Below are 19,404 nucleotides of genomic sequence, written 5' to 3' on the forward strand. Positions count from 1 at the left end.
GTAACCGCATCTCTCGCTCACACTTACACGAGTTGTATGACATTGTCTCATTCATTTGACTACGGCGGTCAAGGCTTCTGATTGGTCCGCTCCGCTTTATTGGTAGACACACAAACTTTATATTACCATATAGCGCCGGATAAGTTTATCAAAAAATCACGAGCACGTAAACATTGCAGTTTGATTTCAAGTTTACGGTCGTATTTTAGACTTTTGTTTCAATTCAAAATGGCTTTAATATTTAAAATTGATGAAGATTTGGTACGTATCGTATGTTTTCACAATTATTCCATAGATTTTCGTTAAAAGTTACTTTCTGGTAGTGTATTTTGCGTCGTGTTTTGGTTTTGTTTTGAAACTTGCATTTCCAAGCTAAATATGCACGTTTTCTACAAGATTATCATTATAATAAATGAAATTACAGTTACAATTAATTACAGACAGATTTTTGATGAAGTCAAAAAAACAATACGTTGAAATTTTGATCTATAGGCACTAACTACTACTACTACTACTATTTTTGTTGGGTTTAACGTTTCAGTTTAGGGGAAAGTCGGGGAAATAACACCCCATCATCATCTCAGTCATAAGACATCTCATGACTGCTGAACATATGCTTTTAAATGTCCAATGACACCCAAACCCGTAGCAGGTTTGAAGCATAATTTTTTATATTGTTATTCTTTTTTTTTTCAAGATGTTACGTGCTGAGCTTCGTAGGGCTGAGGGTGAGTTGGAAGACAGATGCTGGGCGCCTCCCCCTGGTCTCCAGCAGTGGCTGCAGTTGACGCATGAGGTCGAGAACAGAGCCTACCTCCGCAAGAAGCAGCAAGCAGACTTGCAGTTGCAGCAAGCGAGAGAAGCAGTAAGTCTACGTCCCCACCAGCATTGTTGACTGACGCCCAGGCGCAGTGCCGGAGTAAGGGCCACTGATACCCCGGGCGAAAATATTGTGGCGCCCACTTGAGGGAAGCAATATCAAGTGTTAGTTTTATGCGGAACCCATCGGCGGCGGCATCGGTGCCCCCCACAATTTATCGCCCTGGGCCGTCAGCCAATCACCCCCCCCCCCTCCCTAACGCCGATACTGCCTGCCCAATGCCCAGGCGCAAAGTAGCGCCACTTCATCACACTAAATAGTACAATAGCTTAATGAAACGAACTTTCTAGAATGTTTACCTAACTTAATCTAAGTAAACAAGCGTGTGTTGGTATTCAGTCGTGATGCATTTTGGGAGAAAAATATGGTTGGAATACTTATTGATACAGTTTTTAAAAGAGAACCCTCTTCTACGTAGCCTTTAAGCTCTAGGTGTTAGTAAGCCGCCTGTCTGTATGGATAATGATGAAAAAGAAAATGAAAAAAAAAGAGAAATCTAATTGAACTGAACATAATTATATTGAACGGTAATACAAAGAGTACTTTTAAAAATACTGTGACTTGTCTAGGTATTTCTTCTGGGTAAAAAATCTTAACTGATCTTATAAAATACCATTTCTTTGCATTTTTCATAAATAAAAGCTATTTAATATAATTTAAACTATATTGCAGTAAAGTTCCTTTTTTTAGTTTGTAAACTGTACTCCAATACGAGTTTGCTTTACGGCGTTCTGATTGGCCGGCTCGAATGAACGAACCAATCAGAGCGCCTAAGGGTACACGTATATTGGTAAATATTCAAGAAGTATTTCTTGTTTGTTTTAGTGTGAAAAATTACGGAAGAAGAGATCTAGTTTGGTCGGCGCGTTTGTGTCGACGCATGGGAAATCCATTGATGACGTCGACCGGTCCATTGTAGAAGCACGCACTGCACTGAACGAGGTCACTCAAGAATTACAGGTAATTTACATATTCTTCAAATAAATAAATAGCAAATCATAACCTAACCCTGCTCCCAATTACATCCCGATCCCTTCAGCTGTTTTGACGTGATTGATAAATGTAAGAATCGTAGCAATTAGCGTTCCATTGTTGGGGCATGTTTGCATGCCCTTCTCCCATGAGAGACAAACAGGGCTTGTTTGCATGGTTGTATCTACTTCTAATATCTATTAATTTATATGTTATCGGCTTACTCACGTAACTGTTTAACGAGGACCTCGACGCGAAACTCGAGTCGCCAGTAGCAGCGCGACAATCGCCGCGTCGTGGGTCGCGGAATGCTGCTCATGAATATGAGCCTCTAGAATAGCTTGAAATTAGTCGAGTTCCTCGTCAAACAGTTACGCGAAGGCCTTTGTTAGCAGTTTATGTCCTCTGGCTGATCTATACTTAATATTATAAAGCTGAAGAGTTTGTTTGTTTGTTTGAACGCGCTAATCTTAGGAACTACTGGTCCGATTTGAACAATTCTTTATGTGTTGGTTAGCGCATTTATCGAAGAAGGTTATAGGCTATAAATCATCACGCTATGATCAATAGGAACCGAGCAGAGCGGGTGAAACCGCGCGGAAGTAGCTAGTTATTAATATATATCTAATTGTTTACAGGAACGCATGCACCGATGGAAACAGATCGAGCGTATGTGTGGGTTTAACATAATCAATAACAACGGGCTGCAGTATTTGGAGACGGCGCTCTACAGGAGTGCTAACGGCCGACCTACAGGAAGAGGTAATTAGTCATACTTACTAATATTGTCAGTTACTATACGACTGCCTCGATGATCGACCCGCTCCGATTCCCGGGTCGAGCAAAGTATGACTGTGCTACTTTCGATTTTTCGAAAATTTCTCAGTAGTAGCACGGAGTCTGGAATTGTGCCCGGTATATGGCAATAGGGTCACACTCTATTACAAAAGACTTAAAACATAAATTGAAACATAATTTTCAAGTTGACACAGGTTGTTTAAAGATTTTAATGCTTCCTGCATGAAACGAATTACATAAATGGTGAAAAGTAGGGATGTGTTTGTAACTTTCCACAAATATATACTCTTTTCTTAAAAAAATACGCATTAGAATTTATAAATTAAATAAAGTAGCTGTTAAACCCACTTCTGTCCAACAAATTTTCGTTTCTTATCCAACACAAACAGAACATTTTTATAGAACAACATAAATTTTTCAATAACATATTCATAAATGTTTCCAGGTCGCATCAGCAGTTCTCAAGATGACCTGAGCATCGGTGACGATGCGTCAATATGCGGCTCAGGTAAGAACTACGATGAAATGTCCCTATTCCACGAACACATCGAGTGAACCCGACAAACACGAGTAGTTGCATTCATACTGTTTGATTAAACAACTCTTTCCGATTTATTCAAACGATTTTGACCTCTACTGCTTAAGTTATAAGGCAAGATATCCCGCTGGTGTTACGCTTTGCCGTATGTATGCTTGTATAGAGCTCAAATTTGCTTGAATAATGGTCTAATGGACGAAAGTAAGGATTTTTTGTTCTGGCAGAACTAAGTAGGTCCTTTATTGGAGCTTTTTCTGATAAGGTGAAAATGAATTAAGAAGTTTTTGTAAGGTAATTGATTTCTATAATAATTTGGTACATAACTCTTTTCATTTAGTAGTATATTTTTATTTAATTGCTCTGGGTTGCAAACATATAAAAATTTTATTTGTCTTAGTCGATTTTCAGGAGAACAACACTATGAATGCATCTGTTTCAATCATTTTGTTCTTTTTTTGTCGTTGGATTTTTTAAATAGCCGGTAGTTAATGAATAGTAAACATTTAGAAAAAAACTGGATTACATCATTATTAAATCGAGGTTTATTGTGTTAATAGAATAATAGGATCGAACCAAACAGGTTATATGTAGTTGTTTTTGCGTTCACTACGGAGCGCCACTGAGGCGTAAGATCTTGTTGAACTGTTCACCATAATATTTTGAATTTCGTAATAATTAAATGGTCAATTGATGGTCTTACACAACTTTAGCGCTTCCAAGGACGTTAAAACTTTTCTAACAATGAGTTTAAAGTTTCAAAATAATAGTTATCGTTAGTCAAATTTTTGCTTTGCATTTAACAATAAAACAATGCCCTTTCAATGGTCGGGTAAAAAGCATTTGCAGATATTTGTAATGTACCTAAAGATAAATGTTTCTTTATATTGTGGCCAATAACTGACAATTTATAAACACTGAATCTCGCTCTATCTTGTAATTAAATCATCTATACTCTGTACATGTTGCGATAGTTTGCAAGGTATATTTCGAAATCTTACATTCGATTCGATTAATTATAATCGACTAAATATTTTACTGTCGAAATCGATTATCGTGCTCAAAAAAATGTCATGCAACCCATCTTACATGCACAGATTATAAGCGCTTCAAGACAATCATTGTAAATATAAATTCAGATTACATAAACAAGAAATCAATATGTATTCTAAAAAAAGTTTATACACATTATTATTATACAATATTATTTTTAACTTTCAAGGTCAAATCAAATGTACGAATCGTCTCGAAAAATTTATTCATATGTAGGTTTGACCAATCACAGAACCTACAATACATTTAATCGGCTAATCAGAAGTTTTGAACATAATGTGCATCTATGAACTTTATGAGACAATCTTCCCTTGAATTATACCATTGATAAAAATAAAAAAAAAGACGTGTAACTATAACATGATTCATAATAAAGTCATGGAAGTGCCTTAACCTGTCCTCTCTTTCTCGCATTATCTTGCTAGAAAAAGATGGCAATATCATATAGATCCGTTTGCAGCCAATTAGTAATTCTTATATCGAAAGCGGCTGTTACTTCTAAGAGCCATGTTTAAATAGTATTAGAATAGTATAAATAAATATTTATTCTGCGGCTTTTAAAGGCAGCCATTTTTAATTTATTTTTTATTATAATAGCATTTTTTTAACAAATAATTTTCAAGACATTTAAAATTACGTAATTCAAATCTAATGTAATCAAAGATAAATTTGGATTGTTAAAACATATATTATTAACCTATATTTTTAATAAATTTTATTTTTAACTTATAATTATTAATAAATTTTGAGCTTTTGCTATTTTAAATACATATCTTACTAAATAAAATATTTTAACTAATGTTCCAATTTTGAATCGATGTGATAATTAAATATAGTCCGCACAATTTAAGAGGTCAACTCTGACAGTTGCCATGTACTGAATGGTAAATACATTAAAAAAAAATCTTCTCAAACAGCGTGAGAATGCGTAGAAAATTGTCGAATCAATGACATCAAGACAAATAGGATCGACCGTATATTAAATTAAACCAAAAAAATATAAACCTGTAGGTTTGAAATTGTAAGGGTGGTCTTGTAGTTTATTATTCTTTAAATAATTCGTCTATTAAAATACATTTTCATTTTACATATACATTTAAATTTATAATACAAAGATAAAGATGCTTATAAATGATATCCTTTATGAAAGTGTATGAGTAAATCAGTAATGAATTAATATTATGAATTCCGCTTTTAATTTTTTACGTAGACGTTCCAAGGCGTTCATAACTATTTCTAGTGGTGCATAGACTGACAAAAGTCAAAGTTGACCTCTTAGATTGTGCCGACAATAATAATACAAGTAACAAGCCTTGCTTTGCTTGTAAAGTGATAAAATGTTACCATTTAAATTAAAACAAGAATAATCTGTTTAATCTGTGCTCAAAATACTTTAGGCGGAATCTAGTTAGTGTTGTACTTAAACAAAACGATTAATGTATCGATATGGATATTTTAGTCGATTTTGATATGTCATAAATGTAATATTTTTGTAACTTGCTTAAATTATCATTATGTTATCTAATATTTATTTTATTTATAAACTTACATTGAGCATCGATTACTCCCATCGAATGGTTTACTGTAGACAGTTTGGTTAGTTTTCAAAAAATTTTTCATATTAACCTTTTTTTATAATCATAATAAATAATAACTAGTACAATCTTCCATCGAGTTTATACGGTTAATCGATATACAATCGAATTGTTAATCGAGTTCCTGATATAGATCTTAAATATATTATAACGGTGACATTAATGATAAGTTTGAAAAACATTGTTATATATTATTATTAGTTTCTAAGTAACAATTTTATGTATGTATTTTGATTAAATAAATTGTATTTTTGAGAAATTTCGTTCGTCACAATCGGTAGGAAGCTTTCAGGCTGAAGATATAAGGTACATAATTACTTACCGTGTTATCTAGTCTCCCAGTTAAGCAAAGCATGTATGAAGTAATAGATTTATATGTTGTACATAGTATTATACTGTCGGTGTGGGTTTTCTTTCACTCTTCTCTCCCTGTGCATGTTGTAAACTAATATCATACGACTACATGGTTCTTTAGTAAGCTTTAAGCAATACTTCTTCGCACGCAAGTTGAAATGACGCTAAATAATGACAAATAAGAAATTAAACAAGCTTCTATTACATGAGGCTAAATTATTTTTAAATTAGTAATTGGCTTGATCTGTAATACTGCTTGAAAATACCCCAGCTTGATATATTTAGTAGATTATTTAGTCGATTTTGAACAAATGACATGATACTCAATGCACGTTTGAAAGCTTTTGACGATTGTGATTTTGTTTTATTTTGCCGCCATACCCTTCCCGGCTTCCATCAGTGTTGCAAGGATTTTCCAGTATACACTATATTAGTTATGCTTTATCAGTGTTTCTATGGCAACATTTAGATTGTTTGGCACTTGCAGGTAAGAGATTATTGTATCAATATATGCTTTATTATGTATAATTACTTCGTTATATTATTTCATACATGCTTTGGAGTTGAATGAGCTTTATAACATTACATATAGATAAATGAATAGATTTAACAAAGATAGCGTCTGGGGGAACATTTGCTTGGTTTGTTTGTTTCGTTAGCGATTGTTTTATAATTGTGTTGTTGCTTACAGTTGCTGATAACTTCGTGTGGCGGGAAGACTCCTCGGGCAGCGAAGCGGACGCTCCACACTACCCACTAGACCTGAGACTCGCTGAGGCTCGGTAAGTTATGTTTAGAGTTTGATATAGATAGAATACAATTAGACAAATGGTGGGCTTTCTTAGCAAAATATGCAATACTTTTGCATTATCTACATTAGGGGTCAGAGATGGCGACCTTTACATAACGTGCCAATTTTTTAAAGATATGTTTTCTAAAGTGCTTTTTCTAATGTGCCGTCAAAGTAATATTTAAATTATACAGGGTGACTTTGAATTCGACGTATTCCTCTCGGGAGGTGATAATACAACTAATTTCCTACAAAAATAGCCCTGAGGTCCTTGGGCGGAAAGTGGCTAGTTTCTGAGATATTCAACATTTTTGGTTTTGGTAAAAATATTCCGAATTGATTACAAAAACATCAATAAACAAAAAAATACTAGTTGGATTTTAGTTATTTTAGTTTTAATCAGTTGCCAATACATCAGTTATTATTTATAAATACTAATAATGGCAGAAATATCATTCGTTTTAAAATAGCAAGTAATTTCTATGCAATTTTGTTTTGTTTCACTAATTTGGTCAATAGATAACTGGATTTATTTCGAAAAAAATATATGACACTAAGCGTACAAACTATTAGAAAAACTTCCTTGGTTTATTAGCTACCCAGAAACGTAAAATTATTTACAATATTCCCAAAAACAAATGAATTAATTGATGATAAGTAGAGTGTAAAGAGAAAAGCGCATTTCAAAAACATCTTAATTTGCAAAATTTTGTTCAAAATGATCTTCCCTTACAAGCCCGAACACACTTCCTTAGGGCTATGACGTTCACTCTTGGGCTGAATATGCGTTTTATTTCGTCACTATGTTTTGGAGAAAAAGATATTCTGCCAATTCCCTCTGCATAAACAATGGACTTCATGTAAAAATCAACCAGCGTTAGATTCTGGACACCGCGCTTGCCATGTAGTTGGATATAACGCCTTATCCAACCATGAAGATAGTGTGCTTAAACTTCACAATATCCAATATTGCCACAAAAAAGTCAGAAATCCGAAAAAGAATCGTTGCATCGCGGTTTTAATTCAAATGTTTGCATGGGTATCATAATTAATTATTTGATTGGACCCTACTTTTACAATTACAATTTAAATGGTGAGAAATGCGAAAAAAAATTAAGGAATGTGCTAGGGTCATTGTTTTAAATTTGAATTTAGAAACAAGATGAATTAACTTATTGAATTAATTTATTAATTTGATTGACGATCCACACGACGATTATCAAGTGCATTATCGAACTACTGTGATGGTCGAAAACATTGATTCTCAGGCATTTAATTAGTAGGGCGGTCCAACTACATATTGCACAATGACCAGAACCTAACGCCGGTTGATTTTTAAGAGTCCCTTGTTTATACAGATGTAATTGGCCGTTTATCGTAATTCTTCTCCGAAACAGATTTGAAGATAATTAGGCAATAAAACGCATATTCAGCCCAAGAGTGAACGTCATATTGTGGATAAGGAAGTGTGTTCGGGCATGTATTCGTCGTCGGGAAGATCATTTTGAACAAAATTTTGCAAATTAAGATGTTTTTGAAATTGCGCTTTTCTCTTTACACTCTACTTATCATCAATATTTCATTTGTTTTCGGGAATATTGTAAATAATTTTACGTTTCTGGGTAGCTAATAAACCAAGGAAGTTTTTCTAATAGTTTGTACGCTTAGTGTAATATATTTTTTTCGAAATAAATCCAGTTATCTATTGACCAAATTAGTGAAACAAAACAAAATTTCATAAAAAATCACTTGCTATTTTAAAACGAATGATATTTCTGCCATTAGTATTTATAAATGATAACTGATGTATTGGCAACTGTTTAAAACTAAAATAACTAAAATCCAACTAGTATTTTTTTATTTATTGATGTTTTTGTAATCAATTCGGAATATTTTTACCAAAACCAAAAATGTTGAATATCTCAGAAACTAGCCACTTTCCGCCCAAGGACCTCAGGGCTATTTTTGTAGGAAATTAGTTGTATTATCACCTCCCGAGAGGAATACGTCGAATTCAAAGTCACCCTGTATATTAGTATTGGGTTAGTACACTTTTAAAAGTTTTGTGATTGCTATGGTTGTTTTATTTATATTATAAATGAAGTTTTTATTTCAAAACTAACCTTCAGTAATAAAGTAAAATCTGTTCTTAAAAGAAAGTAACCAATGTTTTTGATTCCTTGACAATAAACAGATGGCGGTTATTTTTTATTTGTAACTTATAACTATGATTTTGATGATCGACGCGCGACTTTTCTTGACAATATAAGATGGACTGATATTTTTTATCATTCTAAAATTAAACTTATGTTGCAGATTACAACTAGAAGAGCGTCTAGCTCAAGAAGCTCGCGAGCGGCGACAGGACGAGCGCATAGAACGGCGCGCGGAAGAAAAGCGGGCCGCTCTAGAGGACTTCAGGGCGAGGACCTCTTACAACGACCTGCGGAAGACACCTGACGATAGGAATAAGGATCAGGTGCAGTTCATATTGGGAGGGGATAAGTAAGTACTTTTTTAATTATTGTTGGAAAATTATTTAGTAAGTTTAAGTAGTAAGAGATTAGTAACTTTGCCCCACACTAGGGTTTTCTCCTGTGGGTGGAGTGCGTTTACAAATATACAATTTCACATACACATGGAACTCAGACCTGGAAAAACAATCTGTGGATCACCCAAAGAATTGTTCTGTGCGGGAATCGAGTCCGTGACACGTTGCGCGGTAGCCGGCTAGGGTAGCTACCGCGTCAACCAATGTCCGCAAACAATACTTCAAACGACTAAGCATCTCTATCAAATCGTCTTTTATCGAAACCTGTAACGAAACCGCTAAATGTTATATAGGTACACTCGATATTAAATTCCACATTCCTATTTTCAGTGTAAACTGGTCAGGCGAGCCAGAACTGCCGCGCATAGCGGAGCTGACTCGCGCAGTGACGTCAGCATCTCAGCCACAGCTCCGAGCCTCAGTCCGCGGGGCTCCGCTGCCGCCCCCGCGCCGTGTCCTGTCCTCGGTCGCAGCCCCCATCGTACGCTCCCGTAGCACCGATGTAGTACCACTGTCTGACGACCCTAGGCCTCCGCCCAGGAATGCCTTCCCTAGGCCGAAGACGCTTGCTGAAGGTTAGTTAGTTATCTGTCTATTTACTTTTGTTCTGATATAGGTTTGGCAAACGAAACGAGCATAACGATTACCTGATGGTAAGCAATCAGCGCTACCAGAGAAGTTACAATTGCGCTGCCGACCTCTTGGGGTTAGAGATTTGAAGATTTGGGGGGGGGGGGGGAAATTGGAACTCTAGTATCTCCACTTACACGGCGATCTGTCATATCCTAATAGTCATCCATTGTCTTCCAGACGCCCCAACGCCTTCAAGCAACACGCCACCAGAAGAAGAATCGACAGACTCCTCACTGATGGACGACGAAGGTATCCCCAAGCCTCGCAAGCGTCGCATCCACCTCCCCTTCGGAAAGAAAGCCAAAACACCGGCGTGACGTCACCACCAACCTGCCCGGTGACACTTGACAAGCCATCACTGACATGGCGAAGCGTGTTTGGTAATAAAACTGCCATCTTACCTGTCCAGGTGATACTACGATAATGCTTGAAAAGGTAATGAGGTTTCTTGCTCGTCCTACTCCATAGGAAGCGTATTCGAGCAAGCATCACTAAAGGACCGATGACGTATTCAGTTTGAGTTTCAAAAGTGCCTTTTGAAATAGCAATAAATTAATAATAAGTTTTCCAACTTGTAGACTTTTTCGTTGATTTTCTTCAGTTCATCTGAACAGGTAATTTGGTAGCTCTTTCATTATAAAATTCATGATCTGTTTAAGTATAAAATATGAAAGTTATTCTCGTCAATCGTAAGATATGTTTAACAGTTACTATGGAAAGGAAACGTATTAGTTAATAAACAAAACGAATACTTTTAGTGACACTTTAAATATTTATTTAAATCTAACTTAAACTTTCCTATTTTGTACTTAATACAAACCTTTGGCAATAAATCATTCGTTCCCAATAAAGTAGTTCTTCCTATAATAATTTCTTGTAGGGTAATAGAAAAATAATAAATTACGCGGCCTAACACAGAAACGTAACGTTTCTTAGTAAACAAGTCAATTGATACACCAAGGGATTTTGGTGGAGGCCAGTGATGATATGTTAATTACAATTAACTCAGTTACTGAGGACGTTGTAGGAACGCCTATAAGACCTACATTTTATTTAGGTCGTTTAGTAACTTTTTAGTCTTGTTTCAAGCCTTTTAAGGCTAGTTTTACAGTGTCTCTCGGAGTGGAAGCATTACTAACAGTCATTCAAAGAAGTAATTGAATATAATTCGGTACTCTAGTTGAATAGATACATTGGTAATAGCCGATTATGAAGTTTATATCACCATAACCTAGATAGCTATCAATAAATAGCAACTCGGGCGCATTTCACCCGCTCCTCTCAGCTCCTATTGATCGTAACATTATGTTTTATAGCCTATAATCTTCCTCGACAAATGGACTATCCAACAAAAAAAAATATTTCAAATTGAACCATTAGTTCCAGAGATTACTGCGTTCCAACAAAGTATATGATTTATAAGAGAGTGTAAAACTAGCCTTGAATTATCAACGACCGTATAACCTAATTACCTATTTAGTTAATTATTATTATTTAATAGTTCGCGCTTCGTCTTAGTTGTGCATCAATCTTGGTTGTAATTTGACTGAGTGATATTCAAATTGATTTATTCCCCACTATAGTCCGCACGTTTGCTAGTTAAACTACACGTTTTGTAGTATTCTTTCATATTTTGTATTATATTTATGTACTTAAATGTCCCATTTTTTCAATCCGTTTTTTGATATTGTGTAAAAATGATTTTGTGAGGTTGTTTATCCCTTTTGTTGTATCAAATCAGATATGTAATAATTATGACAATATGATTGTTTAAAGTATGTATAATAAAGTTTTAAAGTAAGCGTCGTCATCAGGCCCGCATCGTACGATGCGGATTAGTGGACGCAGTTGTATGAGTTTCTATACTAGACAAACTAAAATCCGTTGCGTGGGATGCGGGCCTGTGGACGCTTACCTTTAGAAATCAAAGTTACAAAGTGAATAATGAAATTGTCATTCAAATATGAACGGTTTTTATGTTCGATAGCTCACACGAGCTGTTGTTTATTATCATATTATTTGATGACTACTCACTATCACATAAAGAATATATCTATTATGGTTGTGCAATAAATATAATTCAGGAACATAATAATTTATGTACATTTGTAGTTACGAAATACAGTTCAGTGTAATACATTGTTTCATTGTATGAAAGACATTTTTTATGTTTAGACGACTAGGCCAATAAATTGTTTTATTATTTATTTTTTTATTGTAAAAAGACATTTTTAAGAATATTTTGTCCGTTTTTGGAATGTTCTCTTGTGAAAACCAGTTCTCCTTGAAAATCTCCAATTTTGATTTTGTATTTTATGTTAGAGGTCGGGCTGGGAATCCTAATTTTGTGCAAATTTTATTATAGTTAGATATTGTGTAACAAATCACCAAGTAATGTATTTTCACTCTATTTTTATATACATTATCATTTTTATATTTATTTATGACTGCCTAATGCGTGTTTTCTTGCTTTTTAATCCTGATATTAGATTCCAATGTGAAATATTTAAATTATAATGAATTATTTCATCTGTTGCAAGTTAGTTGTACAGTTAATGCTACTTACATAGATCACTAATTGTAAACTAATCATGTTTCCATATTGTTTTGTCTTATAATTCGCCGGAGTGTCGACTAGATATGAGCGCAGTTATGTTGTGATTGTTGTAATGTTTACGGTGTTTCAGAAAACGTCACATATTTTAGAATAGTCCTAAGGTAAACGCTGTATTGACAGCCGCGACATAGGCTGTGCCTAGTCCGGTTGCCACTGAGTAAACTGGAACATGTTTACATTGAACTGGTAATAAAGAATTTATTTATTTGTTATTTAAAATACGACAAACTACTGCTATTATCAAACATATAAAACAATACAGTTTTGTAGTTACAATAAATACAATAATTTTGTATTTTTTTATATAAGTATTCATTACGTTTTCTGAAACCCCGTGTTTGTAAATCATTTGCTAGTATAATAAACTAATCGCAGTATAAGTTACTATTAACACGAGTTTACCATATCGCATCATTCCCTTTTTTTCGTAGATGATAGCGATATTATCGACCTTTAGCTGTACGTGTAGAATTATTTGTAAGGCAACATGGTGCTAGATGAACATTCTCAGACTGAACACCGCGCATGGCTCAAATTTTTGTATGGATTTTATTATTCTGCTCGTTACTATGTAGTTTTGTACTAAATTGTGACGTGATGTTGCGTTTAGCTCCTGCCGTTAGTGAAATATATCTAATGTTATCGTTGGCGTTACAAATGAGCCCAAGTTCTGATACAAATTCATTATTTCAACTTGGCTCAAATTTTCTAACGCCAATGACAGTCAATGAAATCAGTATCATAAATAGTTCAAGTAATATAATGAAGCTATACGTAATAATGTATATGTCCCAGTTGTGTCTACATCGTGAAACATTAAGGAATTCGTACTTAATGAAATTATAATAGTGTAATGCAGAAGTTGAGTACAAAATTTGTTTGACAAGTGTTAACCAGCAACGCCTACAAGGTACACTTGCATTATGTTAATTTTAACTTGGATTTTAGATGTATTTTAATTAGTTAATTATTGCGATTTATTTTATGGCACCTAATCCTGAGGAAGCAGTAATCGACATTAAAGTTAGCCAATTAACACGAAGCAATTAGCCTACTATTGTAGGCCCGTACTTGCCACGTTGGATGCCATAAAATAGATCAGATTTTCACGAAGTGTATATTTTGTAGACCCCAGATCTGATCGCGTTGTAAAGACAAATCGTGATAAATAAATTGTTACAATCATTGAAAGTTAATAAATTGATATTACAAAAGTTGTGTTTTAATTTATACAAATGAACCCTGGAGGGATTACGTAAATGATAAATGATAAATGATATTTATTTCTGTAAATAGGTCATAAAATAACACTTTTACACGTCAATATTTCAAATAGCTAGATGAGGCCGGCATTTCCTATCTGACTACTCTGAGAAGAAATGCCGAAACAAACTCAGAGGTCACAGTCTCTTTTAAAGTCCAGACAATGAAATAGAGGATAATGTGAGAGAACCGTGCAAGTTGGTTCTGTAGTGGTCTTTAGAGGAAAGAACCACAACAGTATGAGCGGACCTGTTCAGATGGCCGTACGCATGTGTCAGTTTACAATCAGCTCAGCTAACGGCTGTTGCTGAATGATCCGACGAACAATACCAACCAAAAGAACATTTGGGTAGGTCTCGTAAATGCTCACACTGTCAGAATATAATTAACTAAAAGTGAAATAACTAAGCAAACTCTCACACGGTCCTCAGACTAACAATTTTAAAAATAATATGATAAAAATAAAAATAAAAAATATCGAATGATATTAATGTATATCATGTCAAATTGTATAAAAATGTAACTTGTGTTACAAACATGTCAACATGACCTGTGTGGACATTATAACGGCTCACTCCCAAGCCTGACTATCATCTAAGTAGTCTTTAATTTTATAAAAAGCTTTACTATACAGTTTTTCTTTAATAACATTTTTAAATTTATTCAGGCTCAAACTTTGAATATCGCTGGGAATTTTATTGTAAAAGCGTATACATTGACATCTGAACGAACCACTTATTTTCTTAAGTCTAGTAGTGGGAACTATATATTTGTTTTTACTTCTAGTGTTTATATTATGTATATCACAATACTTTTTGAATAAATTAATGTTTTTGTGAGCATACACTACATTTTCATAAATGTATTGAGAGGGAACAGTCAATATATTAATTTCTTTAAATAGTTCCCTAAGAGAGTGCCTCGGACTAAGATTATAAATTGATCGAATGGCTCTTTTCTGCAGCACAAAGACAGACTGAATGTCAGCAGCATTTCCCCACAGGAGAATACCATATGACATGATACTATGAAAATAACTAAAGTATACTAATCGCGCTGTATTTACATCGGTCAAATTTCTAATTTTTTTAACGGCATATGCTGCAGAGCTGAGCCTTTTCGATAACTTATCTACGTGTGGAGCCCACTGTAGCTTAGCGTCCAGGGTTATACCTAAAAAGACAGCTGAATCTACAGGGTCCAACTCCCCGCCCTTGATTAGCACGCTGGTTTTCACATGTCTAACATTTGGTGTTGTGAATCTAATGCATTTAGTTTTTGATTCATTAAGTAACAAATTATTGGCACCAAACCAGCTAACTATTTTTGAGAGAGCACTATTTACATGATCACTGACTAATTGTCCACGTTTGAGTTTAAACAATAAAGATGTATCATCAGCAAACAGTACTATCCCATGGTTATCCTTCACAAGGTAAGGTAAATCATTAATATAAATAAGAAAGAGAAACGGGCCGAGAATTGACCCCTGCGGAACACCCATCCTAACAATAGACCCGGAGGAAACTTTTCCGTTAATGTCGACTCTCTGAATCCTATTACTCAAGTATGAGTTAAGAAGATCCAGAGAGCTGCCCCGTATTCCATAATGGGATAGCTTCCTGATCAGTGTTTCATGAGGGACACAATCGAACGCCTTGGATAAGTCACAAAAAATACCCAATGCGTCGGCCGAGTTCTCCCATGCATCATAAATGTGATTAAGAAGTTCAACACCGGCATCAGTTGTTGAACGACCCCTTGTAAAACCAAACTGATTTCCATGTAATAATTTATTTCTATTAAAGAATCTTTGCAACTGATGTAGAATAATTTTTTCAAAAATTTTACTGAATGTAGGTAGTACTGACATAGGTCTAAAGTTAGTGGGGTCAGAAGTACTACCCGATTTAAATAACGGAGTTATTTTACTATTCTTCATGAGATCAGGAAACACACCACGATCGACACAGTTATTAAAGATTAGAGCTAATACGGGTGCTACAATATCTATTACAGAGCCGGTAATGTACACAGAATTACCCCACAGATCTGCAGTCTTTTTCTTGTTCAAGGTATGGAACGTTTTGACTATATCTGTATAATCTATGTGTTCGAAAGAGAAGCCTAAATTGCAAGCTGCAACATTTTCTTTTAGTAAAGATTCTGCAACTGTGGGAGATGAGTTCAAAGACTTAGTAGTGGACACAGGAACGTCCGAAAAGAAGTTTTCAAATGCAGCTGCGACTTCTGCATCCGATTTAATTACATTATTATCAATTATAAGACTAAATTCACTACTCTTCTCTTTAGACCTCCCTGTTTCACTGTTAATAATACTCCAGGTCGCTTTAATTACATTGTCACTGTTTTTTATTTTAGAGCTCAAGTATAACGATTTTGCAATTGAGCAAACTTTTTTAAATAATTTAGAATATTTCTTTACATATTCACTAAATTCAGTTGTATTAATATATGTCCTCTCGTTATAAAGCTCATATAGGTGTTTCCTACTCTTATAGATACCAGTAGTTGCCCATTGATTGAAAGACGCATTGCCATGAGCTGGTATGGTTTTAGGTGTGAAGGTGGACTTAAACTCGGTATGGTAAATGTTAAAAAATTCATCACACAAGTTATTAGAATTTTTATTCCTTAATAATAAAGGTATTTTGTCAGTGAGTTTAGATTTGAAAGTTTCAATGCGTCTTTCAGTCTTTGGGTTAACAATAATATGTGGTTTCGACACTTTATTTACTTTATTTGTTATTGAAATTAATTGTCCACAATGATCTGAATCAAGCAATGATATAATTTGTTTATTAGTTGGTACAATGTCAGTATAAATATTATCTAGGCAAGTGGCACTAGTAGGAGTTATCCTAGTGGGCTCCAGAAACAGGTTCGTGAGGTTAAATGAGGCAAATAAACTTACAATTTTTGTACTTAAACTAGAATTTTCTAACAAATTTACATTAAAATCGCCACAAGTAATAATGAATTTATTTGAACTACTGAGTTTATTTAACACTTCATCTAATACTGTTTCAAAACAGTCATACAAACCAGTAGGTGGTCTATACACACTTAAAACAATAAACCGCTCTAATTCCACACAGGCTATTTCAACAGTACGTTCAACAGAGTAACTAACTATATCCTTGCGTTCTTTAAATTTAAGTTTGTTATTTAGTAAAATTAGTGAACCACCATGTATAGCGTTCTCCCTGCTGAACGAGCTACCAATCTGATGATTACCAAAATTGAACATTAGCTGATGTGATTTCAGCCAATGCTCAGTAATACACAAAATGTCAACATTATTACAGTTTAAAAATAATTCTATTTCTAATTCTTTACTCATAAATCCTTGAATATTTTGGTGTACCAGATTGATATTACTGTTAAATATGCAAGAGGATGTCTCCATTGTCTTGCGTTTTAATTTAAATTATTACAGATATCAACATTTAATGTTACATTATTAAAGTCAATACTAGAAGGTTGCTCAATAGGAGCAACCTGTTTAGCCAAGTTCTTGGCTGTTATTTTAATAAAATATGATAGCGACACTGCTATTCGTCTTAAATAATAACGAGAAAGATAGTATCTATCTTTCGTCATATATACATTTTTACCAACGTAATTGTTGGTATCAATAATATTAATATTAATATTTGAATTATTGCATAACTGATACATTGCAATATTAAGTTTATATCTAAGGTTGTTTTCTTCCTGTGGCAAGCTATTACTGTAAGGCAATGTAAACAAAATGATCTGCTTTAATTTAAGTTCTGTAATTGAACTATGAAATTTGGATAAACTACTTTTATTTAAACTACCTCTATTACCACAAATAATAATGAGGGTAGAATCTTTGTCAAAATTGTAATTAATAATTTTCTCAGAAATTTTAGTAAAAGTACAGCCGGGCATACAGTGATTTATTATTGTTTGTCCTGGGTAACTATTTGTCAATAAAGAACCTAAGTTCTTTCCAATCTCATCACTGAAGATTACAACACTGTTATTACAACTATTATTACTGTTACATTGGGTAGGAAACACTAAACTGGCACCATGAGGCAAGGTGGTATCACACGTTGGCACAGTACAAGCAGGCAGCACATTACTAGAATCACATTTTTCACATGGGTTTTCCTGTGACTGTGACCGCACTAACTCATCCATAGCCAACATGTATTCCCTCATTTGTTTAAACGTACGTATTGGTAAAAATATCCTAGAAGGATATGGACAAATACTATGGGTTAACTCACACCGAAAGATCGGCGAAGGGCAGCGACGCGAAGCGCTGTTTCAGTGTACTATGAATTTTAACTTAATTTTCATCACTATAACACTTATTATCGCATAAGAAACTCGAACGAGTAACGCGGATGGCCGCGGCGCCGCGGGAATTCCTACGAATTCCACAAATGGAACCGTGCGACTGCGTGAGAAGTCGCGGGAAGTCCCGAGAATGCTCGAAGCAGTCGCGAGCGGCCGCTGGCAATATCCTGCCCCTCGCGCGCGTCTATTCCGCGTGATCATTCGAATTCATTCCTTGCAGTGTCACGAATACAGAAGTGATAGAATAGATAGGTGCGCGGATTCCCGCGACTGTTAGAGAAGTCGCAGGAGTCCGCGCGTCGCTGCCCGTCGCGTGAGTCCGCGCTTCGTTGCCCTTCGCCGCTCTTTCGGTGTGAGTTGACCCCTAGTACGAATAGGTACCTGCATCATGAGCACCGCCGCGCCGCAGTCAGACGCCAGGACAGCCACAAGTCGCATGTACCTAACTCGTATAATTTCCCTAAAACAGCTAGGTATTTTTGGCCTCTCATTTTCACGATTACCTATTATAAAATAATTTCAGCCTCCAGGTCAACCCTAAGCTCTCAAATATTATTCGTACCTACCTCGTTGAGCTCTTTCGATTTTAAATTATTTTACACATGGGGCACATTTCTCCCAGGTCATTTCCACCCTATCCCTCAATCAGAAAATATCTACGTCACTAATATTTCGTAAGTTTTTGAGATATTTCAAGATTTTCAAACAAGCTAGGACGAGTCTGTCTTAAATCCGATTTGAGAGAAGCCAGACGTCCGCTGTAAGTAGTGTTTTTATTCGAGGATTTAATATTCGTACGAGGAAGGGGTAGTCTTCAAGGGCCGCTAACGTAGGGAGACCTGCCGCAAATTCAGCGGTGGGTCGAGGCCTGTCTGTGTCCCCTCTTTCGAGGGAAGTCCATAAAGAAAAACCTATCTTCAAAAAATAGGTACTAGCATACGTACATAGGCCCATTTCAGGCTGTCATACTTACCATGTTCTGTAATTAGCGAATGCTTTTCAAGGGT

General features: G+C 35.1%; 1 protein-coding gene across 3 annotated transcripts in view; it reads left to right on the forward strand.

The window, feature by feature from the left end:
• Positions 1-13,992, forward strand: part of LOC118271127 (stromal interaction molecule homolog) — a 56,819-nt gene extending 42,827 nt beyond the window's left edge. For 2 of the 3 annotated variants that reach the window (XM_050695823.1, XM_050695824.1), the window contains exons 8-15: positions 698-865; positions 1,706-1,840; positions 2,491-2,614; positions 3,096-3,158; positions 6,879-6,969; positions 9,294-9,482; positions 9,859-10,103; positions 10,339-13,992. In XM_050695823.1, the coding sequence (XP_050551780.1) occupies positions 698-865; positions 1,706-1,840; positions 2,491-2,614; positions 3,096-3,158; positions 6,879-6,969; positions 9,294-9,482; positions 9,859-10,103; positions 10,339-10,478 (1,155 nt within the window). In that variant the 3' untranslated portion in view covers positions 10,479-13,992. Of the gene's footprint in view, positions 1-697; positions 866-1,705; positions 1,841-2,490; positions 2,615-3,095; positions 3,159-6,878; positions 6,970-9,293; positions 9,487-9,858; positions 10,104-10,338 lie in introns of those variants that run through there. The other variant, XM_050695825.1, reaches the window with a different exon arrangement.
• The last annotated feature ends 5,412 nt before the right edge of the window (positions 13,993-19,404 follow it).

The sequence above is a fragment of the Spodoptera frugiperda genome, chromosome 9, assembly GCF_023101765.2.
Source record: "Spodoptera frugiperda isolate SF20-4 chromosome 9, AGI-APGP_CSIRO_Sfru_2.0, whole genome shotgun sequence".
NCBI lineage: Eukaryota > Metazoa > Arthropoda > Insecta > Lepidoptera > Noctuidae > Spodoptera > Spodoptera frugiperda.